At 38.5% G+C, this 13322-nt stretch overlaps 1 protein-coding gene across 3 annotated transcripts in view; it reads left to right on the forward strand.

Moving 5' to 3' along the window:
- Positions 1–13322, forward strand: part of LOC149181477 (RAD3-like DNA-binding helicase protein) — a 371454-nt gene that overhangs the window by 214651 nt on the left and 143481 nt on the right. For all 3 annotated transcript variants that reach the window (XM_089416629.1, XM_089416630.1, XM_089416631.1), the window contains one exon: positions 12976–13086. In XM_089416629.1, the coding sequence (XP_089272755.1) occupies positions 12976–13086 (111 nt within the window). The remainder of the gene's footprint in view (positions 1–12975; positions 13087–13322) is intronic.

The following is a 13322-nucleotide window of genomic DNA, read 5'->3' on the forward strand; positions in this document are numbered from 1 at the left end:
GCTTCATGTAATGGCTTTTTCCCACGTGCTAAATGCTTTTGTCTCGATCATCTTTTGCATTTTGTGGTACTTTTCCTATTGAATGTGGCCATATACGCTTTTGACTTTCTTTTTAGTTGCATAACCTCTGGACTTCATTCCAAGCCACAACCCAAGGTGTGGGCAAGGGGAAGGGGTGAGCTGACCCTATGGAGGAAGCTGGACCTAGGTGGGAGAAGTGATGGATGGGGTAGTAATGAATGGAAAGGGGGTAATGTAAGCAGATAAGGGAGTGAGACCACGCGACCAAAATCGGGGTTGCCCATGAAATACCATCCTTGAAACCAAGTGGTCAGTAAAAGAGATCCCACGGGACTAGAATCCAAGGTTAAGTCCTAAAAGGGGTCTAGGGGATAGAAGCACAGACCTAGCCCATTCTTTCTGCTGAATCTCCCCATTAATCCATACTCAAAAGTGTCCATGATAAGCAAACTACAAGACTCAATTTCAAAATGACAAGGCATACCTTTAGCTTCGTGAGGCTCACCTTCAAACATACAATCATGGCAAATGGGCAAGGGACCACATGGCTAGCTCAGGTGGCGGAGAAATGGCATAATGAGCTAGTTGATGGCTGTTGGTTGCCGGCTGAGGACCATCTTGGAGAATTTTTTTCTCCTAGGGATGTTACCCACAAAATGGTGGGTAACACACCCTAACAATAATATTTATGATTCAAACCCTTAGTCATAAAGATGTTAGTAATATAAAACAAATTTCAAGTGAGAATGATCATACCAGTAGTATGAAGAAAACTTTGCGACAAAACTGGTAGTTTAGTACATACCTTGAGTTGTTCTTTAACAAACCTTGTAAAGTATCATTCTGAAGGGCTTCCTTTGCAACAAAGCTTCTTTTATGACTCAAATCTTTCCTTTGAAGTTTCCTCCATAACCTTTGTGTATTCTACAAACTTTCCTACCAAGGAAAATATAAAGAAAAAGGTTATGAGTATACAATACAAACAAATCTCGATGTGAGGAGGAAACCAAACATGAAAGATGAAACAAAGAATAATATACTTATCTTTTGGTAAAATGGTGAAGGCTCCCTCTTAATCTAGTCTTTCTGAGGGATACCTACAACTTAAACAATCCAAAAAGTTCTAACAAGATATATTAGATCTACAAACTCTAGAAATCAAAACATAAAAGAAAACATTACAAAACTTAAAGTAGAAGGATATGCAAGGGATAATATTCCTAGGATAATTTAGCAAATAAGTCTTTGATATGAGGTCGAGTTGCTGACTTTATATAGTGGATTTTGCTTCCCAATTAGGCTGACTTGTCTTCCTTGAGGCCGACTTGGTGGAGGAAGCCTAAATGAATTCTTTGACTCTAAAATGAATTTCTTTCCTGATTGATAAAGCCCAAGAAGGGTCTTTTACATAAAGACAAGGACAAGGACTGTTGACACAAACCCTAGAAGCCTGCAATGGAGGCTTTGACCTATTAATCATTGACTCAAGCATGAAACCCATGCTTTAATAAGTCAATTTCTTTTACAATAAAATTTGTTTTTCTTTCTTTTGATAAATACAATAATTCTTCACTCAAATACAGTTATGAAGACCAACACTAGTTACATTTTTCAACATAAAGGACAAGGGAACTACATGAAATGCCTCATTTTCCTCAAGGACAATCTTCTCTTCTTAGAATCTGCTTCAAATGAGACACAAAGACGCAAACCCTAGACTAGTTCTTCTCCTAGCACCAAGTCAGCCCTGCCTCAAGTCCTTCCTTTGATCTGTATTAACCAACTTCAATATTGCAACTTTGACCTGCTAGCTTCAGCATTGCAACTCGTCCAACAACTTTGACCCTGCAACTTCGTCCCCGTAGCTTCTCTGGAAATCCTAATCCAACCTCCTTCTAAGACCCCTTCCTAGAGCAAGGCAACTCTCCAAGGTCAACAAGGTCAATATAAGGTTTTCCCCCTTCTAGTGACAAGAGTCTGCACTTCGTCCTACTGCAACTTGGACTTGCAATTTCAGCCTCCTTCTGTAGCACCAAAAACCCTAGATGTTCGCATGTGTGAGAGAGATAGAGCCCAAAAACAAGAAACTTCGTCCTTCTTCTTTCTCCAAGACCTTCGCTCTTCTTTTCTGCTTCTCCTAGCTTTAGATAGAACTCTTTCTAGTCGATCGATCTTGTGTGAGTGAGTGCATCTCAAATGAGGTGAAAATGCTCTTTTATATAGCCTTCTCAAGGGGTCGAATTCCGTCCTTTAGGCCGAATTGATGTTTCTAGGGCTGACTTGTACTTTGTAGCTTCCAGGACTTTCTATACTAAAAAATAATTCTTTTTACAAGTATATTTTTGCTCGGAAGGGTCTTATAAACATGATGTTGACTCCTTTGACTCAAGACAATAAATCCTAAGACCTAACAAACCCTAGAAAGACGAAGAACATGCCTTTACCTAGAAGACTATCAATAATGAACATGATACCCATGCTTTCATAATAATAACTTTTTCTTTTCTTGTTTGTTACCTAGGATACATATTGAAATGAGTACAACAATTATGAAGAGTGAAACCAGTAAAAAATTTCTCCTATGGAAATGAGTACAACAATTATAAAGAGCGAAACCAGTTAAAAATTTCTCCTATGGATACTACCCACGGGTGGTGGGTAACATCTGGCTCCAACTGGGACATGATCTCTCAGAAGAGTGCATGAACGTACTCGAACGAGGAGGTGATGAGAACACCAATAATCTCTTGGGACTGCAGACTTGTTACCTGCACATGTCAAAGACCAAGAACACAGGGCAATGCGTTTTTGTGGTTTCTTATGATAACCCATGCTTAATACTAGGCCATAAAATCAACTAGAAATAAAATTTACTCTAAATGCAAATTTAAATTAAATGCCACTAATCTAGCATGATAATATCACATGATGCTAGTTCTAATGTGAAAATTCAACATCCAATGCGTCCTACTCTAACATGCGTATTATACCATATAGGTACTAAATGTAATAATATACCCAATGCAACCAACATATCATCCAAGCACTACGAGAACAACTGCTCCTTAACTTACTTAGGTAATATATCCAAAGGCAAGGGCGGGATTGGCTACAGGGAAGGTCACGAGGGCGAGAGGTGGGAAAATAAAATGTCTACACATGGAGCATCATGGGGGAAAAGGGAACAAAGGGATGAAATCTATTCCATGAGATCCTTTCCTCCAACCAAAAGATAGAGATGCCAACAATTAGCCTCATAAACCTTTGATGGATGGAAACCTCAAGCATATCATCCCCATCATGGTCTTTATCATTTGTATCATGTTTTGTGGCCACCATAGGGTCATGATTAGAAGGATAGGGACACTGATGACATGGGCAGACGGAACAAGTACGTTGCTCATGATGATCATACTCAGATGTGAGAAAAGATTCCTTATTAAATGAAGGGTTGAGGAAAGGGTCCATGTGCAACTCAACTACAACCCCAGGGTAGTGATCAGGGACAAGGCTCCTATTGATATCATCATCATCGGTGTCATAGATAGGGTCCTTGTCAAAACTATTCCCATGAACCTCCCATTTTCCTTCTTCAATATGTAAGTAATCACTGATATCAAAGTTTTAAGGGGTTATGGTGTCACCTTCTCCAAGGTCTTCAAAGAGTGGATTATTGGGAATTTTAACCTCAACTTCACTTTCCATAGACTCATCCTCCCTATCACACATGTTCTTAAAATTATCTTCATCACCCATTTCGTCATGTGGACCTGAGGAGGACCCTCCTTCCTGCTCATCATCTAGATTCCCAAGGTCATGATGATGCTCAATAAAGGCTTCCTCTTGAATGTTTAATGTAGGGCATACCTGAAAATGTCTAAGAAGGCCATCAAAGAATTCCTTAATAGATGAAATGCTCCTAGGTTCGTGATTATGTAACCATGAATTATGACCATGGAGAGATCTCATGAACAACAGTATAAGGACATCTTGGTGGACCACTTTCTCCTTTGAGGTATGCGCTATAAATATTTCTACATGATCAATTGCAGAGAGTGGATCACCATCAAACATAGGCACCCCACGTACCATCCTCCTTGTGACATTAATTGGGTGTCCAAGGATGCTAGCGATGTCCAAAGCGAGAAAATCATCAAAGAAAGACATCTTATTGAAATATACAAGTAAATTATGTAGGAGTTGCTAGGGTGAACTTAAATATGCCTAAAGAAATGCTTGCTCCACCCTACAAGCATTGACCTTCAAATTCAATGAAGAACCAGTGCTTCGTTGTTCCAAAGGAGTTGCTAAGAATGATATGTCAATATTGTCTTATGGGGAACAAGGCACACATCTCGTGTCCCTGACAACGACACTAAAAAAGTTACTGCTTAATTTAGCAAGGGTCCTAGAAGGGGTTCCAAAGGGACTATTACTAGATCAAGTGGCAACAATGAGACAAGGACCCACTGTCACCTTAGTCAATGTCCCCTGCTCTTTATAGACTTTCACCGATGGGAGGAGTCCTGGTATAGGAAATCACTAGAATGATGAGGTCAATAACGATGCATAATGTGATTTCAAATGCCCATTCACAAGAGATGCTCAGATAATAGGTTACTTGTTTTAGAAGCAAAAGAAGGGCTCTCCAAGAAAGGCTTAAGGGAATGATGGCCTCACGTTTAGGAATATTCAAAACTGATGAATGCCTAAGATCAAAACTTCCAATATCCCTCACTTGTGATTGATGTGTTTATACTATGGTTCAAAGTGAGGCAAGGATGTCTCACTCAATGGAAATATTCAATTTAAGTGTGAACTTTGGGAGATGCTAGGGTGACTTTCCACGAAAAACCCCTTGAGAGAAATACTATAAGAGATCAAGGGTTGAGAGATATACTGTGGTAAATGGCTCATCCAATGATTACCTATAGTTAAGAGAAAAGGTTTTGAATGATGAACTACAAAGTGCCAACCTTCAAGAAATCCCCAAGTCAAAGCAACTTCAAGGGTTCCCTCTTGGTGTGATAGCTAGGGCATCGATTTATTTGAAATTCCACCGTCAGAATTCGTTCAAAACTGGAGGTGCCTAGAGGAGACAAAAATGAAGAAACTTGTCTGGATGAAATCCTAAAGTTCCTCCTGCCTAAAATTTCGCACCAAGCCCTATAAAATTTCCTTATCCTTATGCAACAAAGAAAAGACGAAGAAAAGAGGTGAAAGAATGATATTTCGTTAAGTTAATGTGATCACCAAGGGTCTAGGACCAGTTCTTAGTCTATTGGGAGAATGGAGTCAAGAATGAAATTGATTTAGGGTTTTGTTCTATTAAGGAGCCTATTTGCAGCTTCACATGCCTTAATGAAGCAACTACCCAGCTAAAACAAGGATTTATACTTCGACATGTCAAACAATGGAGTTCTAGGGTTAGGTTTTCAAAGACAACCCTTAGGAACATTCACTTTTTCTTGCCCGATGAATAACACATGCAATAGATCAAGATTACCAAAGTGATTGAAGATTTTTGCATAATTTAGAGCACAAGCAACATCATGATGCAATATTCCATACGTTAAACATATAATGAAAATTTCACATAAAAGAGAAACTTACATGGCAAAAGCGTATATCCATCCATCACATTTGCAAGAGAGAAGCTCCAAAATAGAATAGCATTAACCCAAACATCAAAATGCATTAAAGAATCTCCAATTCATCCTCCAATAGCTATAGCGAAATTCCAGAAGAAACAATGATCCAAATCCAAGTGATGATGAGTTACAAATGAGGCCTCACTTGTATTTATATGAGCCTCTAATAGCTCAAAGGGTCTAATTAGCTTAACAAACCCCTAAAAGCGTCTCTAATGTCCAAAATAACACCCTAATTGGTGACAAGCCTAATGAATAGCTTCATAACATGAAAAATAAGCCTCTCATGAGGGCCGAAATGATAATACAATAGCTAGGAGGGTTGTTGGAAGGCCTAGTGAAGTCCAACATGTGCCAAAATGGATGGAAGGGCTCCAAAAATAGTGATGAAGGGGGTGCCCCCTTGATATCCAAGCAAACAACTTGTGGTATCCCCAAGTAGGCATGGGGCACAAAACATCCTCATGGGTCTCCAAATGGATCGAACAAGCCTGCGTTCCATTTGTAAGGGATGTAAGAATGATGCAAGCCCTCCCATTGTCTCCTATGGCGAAATACATCCTCATCTGGGTCTTGGATCAGTGTCCAAGTGTGTGTTGCAAGAGTGGAGTCAGCTGGGCAAGCTGGTCCAGGTGCATCATCAGCGTCCAATAGGTGGAACATGAGCAAGCCATGAGTGAAACTAAAGGATCCCATGGAGTGGCAATTTGCTCTCTGCTATGGTGGAGACACGTGGCTCTCAACGCTCACCCTACAAATGACCCTCTGGAGGGCTTGGACCTCGTATAGGGAGACCAAATCCCAGATGAAGACCCGCCTACAATCTTGTATAAGATCCAATGTGTCACTTGACCTTCCAGTACAACCAACATTAGTGCAATTGAGTAAATGAGCTTACAAATCATGGATCCAAGTGAACGCTTCATAGTAGCATACCCTTCCATAATGGGCTTCAGAACATACAAGTGTCTCCAAGTTCAAGAAGAAGGTTAATCAAGGACCCTATAGAATTTAGGTGGTTTCAACCTCTAAGGGGGGGACATGTCCATGGTACATCCATCAAATGGCAGGTGGTATCTGGAATAATGATGGAATGGAGTGGGGCATTAGGGGAAGGATCTAAGCCACATGCCACAGTACAAGGGTAGCTAAAATAGGGGAAGGCCACAGTTGGGTATATGCATGTAGGAAGGAGAAATCGTGGTACATGAGTTACCTCGATCATTGTTTTTCCACGCTTCTTCATATGCCTTTTGGCTTTTATATATTTTCCTTTGTAACTGCTTGGGTCTCCAGGGGATGAGAGCATGATACATAGGATATAACAGTGAATACTCCCTTTAGGTGGGGTAGTTCATTGCCCACCAGGGGTTGGGAAAATCATCCGTTCCCTAATGATGAAAGGGGCCAATATGAGGGGCCCTATCAACCAGGTTGATGGCCATGATGATAGGGGTATAACACATGTTTGGCTTTCCCCCATGTCCTAAGTTGATGGCCATGATGATAGGGGTATAACACATGTTTGGCTTTCTCCCATGTCCTAAATTTGTATGTCCCGACCATCTTTTCCATTTTATGGTACTTTGCCTATTGAGAGTGGCCAAATTATGCTTTTTCTTTTCTTTTAGTTGCATCAACCTTCAGGGCATTGTTTCAGGTTAGACCCAAAGTTTGGGCAAGGGAAAGGGGAGGCTAACTCCTTGTGGGCCCAATGGACAAATGTGGACCCAGATGGGAAATATGATGAATGGGGTTATCATGAGCAGAGGGGAGTGATGTATATGGTGTCGGGAGGTGGGACCACGCAACCAAACTAGGGTTTCACATGTAGTGCCACCCCTAAAGCTAGTAGCCAATAAAGGAAATCCTACAGTGCTAGGATACAAGGTTACCCATCAAGTTGGACATAGGAGACAAGAGTACAAACCAAGCCCACTCTTTTTACCGAATCCCCTGACTAATGCATGATAAGTAAATAGAAATACCTAACTAGACAATGAAATGCCATACCTTCGGGGTTGGAAGGCCCACCTTCAAACATACAATCATAAAAAATGGGCGAGGGAGCATATGGCTGGCTCAGGTGGCGGAGATAGTGGCACATCGAGCTATTTGGTGGCTATTGGTTGCTGGCTGAGGACCATCTAGGCGATTTTTTTTCTCCTATGTATACTACCTATGGGTGGTGGGTAACAATCTTTAAGTCAAAGGAGTGCTTGACGTCAGGACCACTAGAGCTTGTCCACACAAATCTATGCAGACCAACAAGAACGTGAAGCCTGCAAGTTGAAATTTACTTTATGCTGTTTATTGATGATTATACTTGAATGGTTTGGGTTTCATTTCTTCAAGCAAAATCGAAGGCACTAGATACTTTTAGATCATTTAAAGCCTTAGTTGAAGATGAAATTGATTTGAGAATCAAATGTCTAAGATCAAATAAAGGAAGTGAATTTACCTCAAGTTATTTTAATGAATTATGTGAGAAGTTAGGAATTAAGAGACAAATTTCACGTGCAAGAAGTCCACAACATAATGGAGATGTAGAAAGAAAGAACATATTAGTACAAGAAACAACAATAACCATGTTGTTAGAGGAAATATGACCATATAAGTTTTTGAGAGAAGTTGCCACAACTGTGTACATCATGAACATAGTGCAATTTTGAGTTAACAGCAAAAAGACACCATGTGAGCTATGGAAATGCATGCCAACTTCAGTTAAATGTTTCAGAGTTTTTGGAAGCAAATGTTACATGAAGATAAATGATGATAAATTGAGCAAATTTGACTCTGAGTAGACGAAGGAATCTTCCTTGGATACTCAAAAAGAAGTAAATCTTACAAATGCTACAATAAAAGACTACACAAAGTTATGGAAAATATTGACGTAAGAATAGACAAAGCATAGCCAGAGAAAAAAGAAGAAAAAACAAGCGAGAATTCAGAAATAACCATCTACATGGACCAAGAAGAGACTACTACAAAGGAAGAACAAGAATAAGAAGCAAAATCTCCACCCAAAACAACTTTGAAATTTGTGCATACATCGCCCAAAGAACAAAACCATTGGAGATGTTGATGCAGGGTTACAAGCTTGAAGAAGAATGACCAATTCACCAAGAAAATGTTGAAAGAAGTTGTCATTGATGTCAAACGCTGTCCAAATGAAAGAGAAAGTTACATATTCAAATAACACATTTCAAAATTTTGTTTTTGGATTGTTGGTTTTCCATTTGAAGCATAACATATGTGGTTGGAAAGCTTATTCCGAGACCTTTCCAAAGTTATATGGCACTCCCTCTAACTCCGCATGTTTGAGGAGAAATGATTCTTTGGATATTCACTATACATTTTTCCAGTTGCACAACCTAGTCCAACTAGTGGACAAGTCAGTCCAGTCTAGACCTTGAATGCACAATTAATACACGCGAGAAGAAACATTTCAAGTCACTCGCTCAAGTAAGTTCAGATATATTCAAACAAGCGAAGAAAAGGAGTTCCTAGGTTCAAACCTCATGAACCAAAAGTGAAGAGGAGTTGATTTGGAGAGACTTTCTGGGGAAGGATTTTTTTGCACATTTTGAAGGGTTTTTTTTGCTTATTTTGGAAAAGTTTTGTGGCTAATTTTGAAAGGATATCTGCACATATTCTGAAGGTTTCTGGTCCTGGTTAGAAGGATGATTGCAAACCAGTTCTTGATGGATGAATTCTATCCAATTTGAAGGCCAAATTTCAGATCTGTGTAGAGGGATGAATTCTAGTGTAGAAGGCTGAGTTTCAGCCCTGCCCTGAGAGCAGTGACCTATCCTTGTTGATGCTGAATTTTAGGACCAAAATTCTAGTACAAAGAAGGTCGAAGTTAGGCCTTGTTTTGAGGGCCAAATCTTGGTGTGTTTGAAAGTCAGTTTTAGGTCTATTTAAAAAAAATTAACATTGTTCTTTGTTGAGGAGCCCGAACCCTGTGGAGGAGGAAGAGTTCTAGAAGTTGGGTTCTGATTACTTAAAGGATGAGTTTAGGTGCATTAAAGTCCAAGTTTCAGTCTCGATTCTATTGTTAAGGAGGTTGAGTTGAAGTATGGTTTGTTAAGGAAGTTTTTGTTGCTAAGAAGGCCTTTTTTGAGAAACCGAGTGCTTGTGTGAAGGATAGAGAAGCTTCCAAGAGGGCATACTTTCTTTAACTAATATTGACTCTTGTACAAGTTTTGGTCCTGATAATTCGGGGGGTTGATGCTTCTTTCAGTTGGTGTTGATAAATTAGGGAGTTGGTGCTGATAAACCAGGGAGTTGGTGCTGATAAATTTGAATGTACTCTTTAGTATATTAAGAAAAACATTCATTGGTTTTCTCCTGCTTTGGGTTTCCACTTAAAAATATTTGTGTAATGTATATTTTTATTATTATGTGCTTTGCTTTATATCTTGGTCTACATTTGCAAGATTTCATTGTTGAAAATTGTTAATACTGATTCACACACCCCCCTCTCAATATTGCTGAATATTCCAATGATTGGTATTGGAGCGTGGTTCCTTCAGAAATAATTTAACCACTGGAAGGAAGATCTCAATAAGACTCATGGACAAGCAGGCACAACTCTCCAAATATGACCTGCCATTATTTGATGGACAAAATTATGCCTTTTGGACCATAAGGATGAGATTATTCTTACAGGCACAAGGAGTTGATGTTTGGCAAGTTGTTCTAAATGAATTCAAGTGCCAACTTCTACTCGAATAGATTCGGTTGGAAGAAAACTGTATGAAAGTAATTCAAAAGCTATGTATTGCATTCTGGGAGAGCTGACAAGATCAAAATTTGTCAAGGTTATACATTGTGAATCAACAAAAAAAATCTGGACCAATGTTGCGGACATTGGCATCGAGATAAAATTGCCAAGGGTCCAGAAAACCAAAAAATCGGGAAAATATCGGTAAAAATTGGCAAACAGCGGCAATATCATGATACCATAAAAATATCAGTAAAAATCAGCAAACATCGGCTAGGCCAAAAAATTGTGATTTCGATGTAAAATCAAGATGTTATCGAGCTGTTTGCAACACTAATGTGGACAAGCTCAAGAAAGTGTATGAAGGAGATGAAAAAGTCAAAGGGGCCAAGCTTCAAACTTATAGGGAACATTTTGAACACCTGAAGATGAAGCTATTGCAACTTAATTTCTTCGGGTTGATGATATCGTTAATACTATGAGAGTAATGGAGAGAAGATCGTAGATAGAGTCATTGTTCAAAAGATACTTAGATCTCTCCGAATGAGATTTAATTCTAAAATCTCAACTTTAAAGGAAAGACAAGATCTAACTTTGTTGAGTGTGGATGAGTTACATGCAATTCTTACGACATATGAAATGAGGACAAAACAAGAAAATCCATCTAGATGCATGACACTCCGAGGGACCCCCAGATGTTGAAACGTTGAGCCCATGAAGCTTGGTGTTCAAGAAGGCTCATATAAATAGAGTTCGACTTGTCTCATCATCACACGTGTAATTCAACTTCTCTCTAATAGAGTGCGACTTGTCTCTTTTTCGCTACATTGGGAAAAATGTGAGGTTTATGGATGTGACTTACAAATGGAAGTGATTTTTGCTTGGAGACATTGTTTTGGGATTGAAAGAAGTGTTGTTGTGTAGGAATGCTACAATTTTATTGCTTATTATTGATATTTTGCATGCTTTAATATTTAAAGTAGGGTTTCACTTGTAACATGACTAAATGTTCTATCATTGCTAACATTTTGCTTCATAATTGCATGTGAAATTGTCCTCTTCAAGGCCTATGAGCAAAATCTACATGTGCAGGCCTTATGCTTAATTTCTCCCTGCACAAGAGCAATATCTAGGGTTCTAAAAGTTACTCCTTCAAATTCTTTCCTTGGATGTTTATGCCATAAAGACTCCATTAATCCTTGTAGGATAAGGCGCTTGTCCAAAAGTGTGTTGATCACCTTAAAACCTAAAGGAAAATCCTTCTTATTTTCTCTCTCCTAGAAGGCTAGGGAAGCTGCTAGGGTTTAGGCCTGATTTATGCAGAAAATTTCTTGTTTTGTTGCATGCTGTTTGGCTCTTTGTTTAGTGTTAGTCTCTATAAATTATATATAAACAAGATATAGCATAAAGGGAATAGGCTAACTTACCCTAGAAGGGCTGACATTGCCCTTTTATATTGTTGTTTATGCATATCTAACAGTCTTGAGAGAATTTACCCTAGTGAAACACTAGTCTCTTTTTGAATTCCTTGCTCTGTTCTTGTTGAAGATCATTTTAAGGAATTTTCTTAGGCTGCTATATGACATTGAATGCCATATTATTGAAGACCATCCAAAGCCTAACTTATAGCAGCCCATTTAATGGTCTAACTTTAGGGTGCTTGAACCTTAGCATTGAAAACTTAGGTTATATTTGGCCCTGCCAAGCTCTATACATCTTTAGACCTTTAGAAACTCATCACCTTGGCCCTAGTATTCGAATATCCTTATTGGTGATTTAGGGAAGCTACCCTTGTGGTTTAAATCCCACTAAAGACTAGGAGGAAGGTTGTTGAGGTGACAGTGGCAACCCTTCCTCTTTGTTGCCATAAGGTCTACCCTTCGTTCGGTGAGGCTTTGCACCGGGCCTGCTAGATTTTGCGGCAACATGTCCTACTTGACATTACGCTGTCTATCTAATTATACTATATAGTATTTTCTCTCATTCTTTTTCTCTTTCAAAAGTGAATGTGTGCTTCATACATTTATTTTCACTTATATCAATATTAATGGAAATTATAAAGTACTCTGATATATTATGGAAGTACTTAGTACGTCACATGTATTTTCTGATTAATTGGATGAGTGGGCAGTTCGTATGGAACTTTAGGAGACTAGCTAGGCTTCAATGTTCTCTTTCTCTTGATTTTTTTTTCTATTATTGGTCTTTCGTGACAGAATTCGTGAGCTTATTCCTAACTGTCTTGTTGCTTCTTTGGGATGATGTTAATGCATCATAAACGTATATGCTATGTTGAAGATCTCATAATATGCAACAACATGTAGAACTGAAATCCCTTTTGTTATGCAATTATGGAGGGAACATGGTATGGTTTTGGACAATATATTAATGATGTATCCCAATATCTATTTGACTTCTACAATCGTATTTCTGATGCACAAATTAGGCCATTCTTTTGCATGCTTGCATGGAAATTCTGTTCAATTTAAAATAATTGATTTATAAACTATAATCTACTGTTTATTTTTTTTTTTTTTTTTTTTAAATAATTATTTCTTTAACATGTGCATACAGGCACTTCGAAACAAAACATGGATGCAAATTCGTTATCTAGTACTGAAATTGGTTTCGATTTGGGAAAGAATACACCTTGTCTAGAACCAAACCTATCAAAATCAACAAAAGGTAATAATCGACAGTCATTCTCACATGGAAATAGTTGCGTTTGCATATTTTTAATAATTCAGAGCTTTAATATTGTAAAGAATTATATTTCATCGTAGTGGTCGTCAAAATTGGTAAATACAATACAATTTGTAAATAGAATTACTATATTATATCACAGTTTTGATGCTTTCCTTTATTCTTATCCTGCTTTGAGTATTAAAAGCATTCATGACGTGCGAGTCACTTATTAAGTG

Source organism: Pinus tabuliformis, chromosome 3_2, assembly GCF_031772625.1.
Source record: "Pinus tabuliformis cultivar Carrire ecotype Pingquan chromosome 3_2, CPIR1, whole genome shotgun sequence".
NCBI lineage: Eukaryota > Viridiplantae > Streptophyta > Pinopsida > Pinales > Pinaceae > Pinus > Pinus tabuliformis.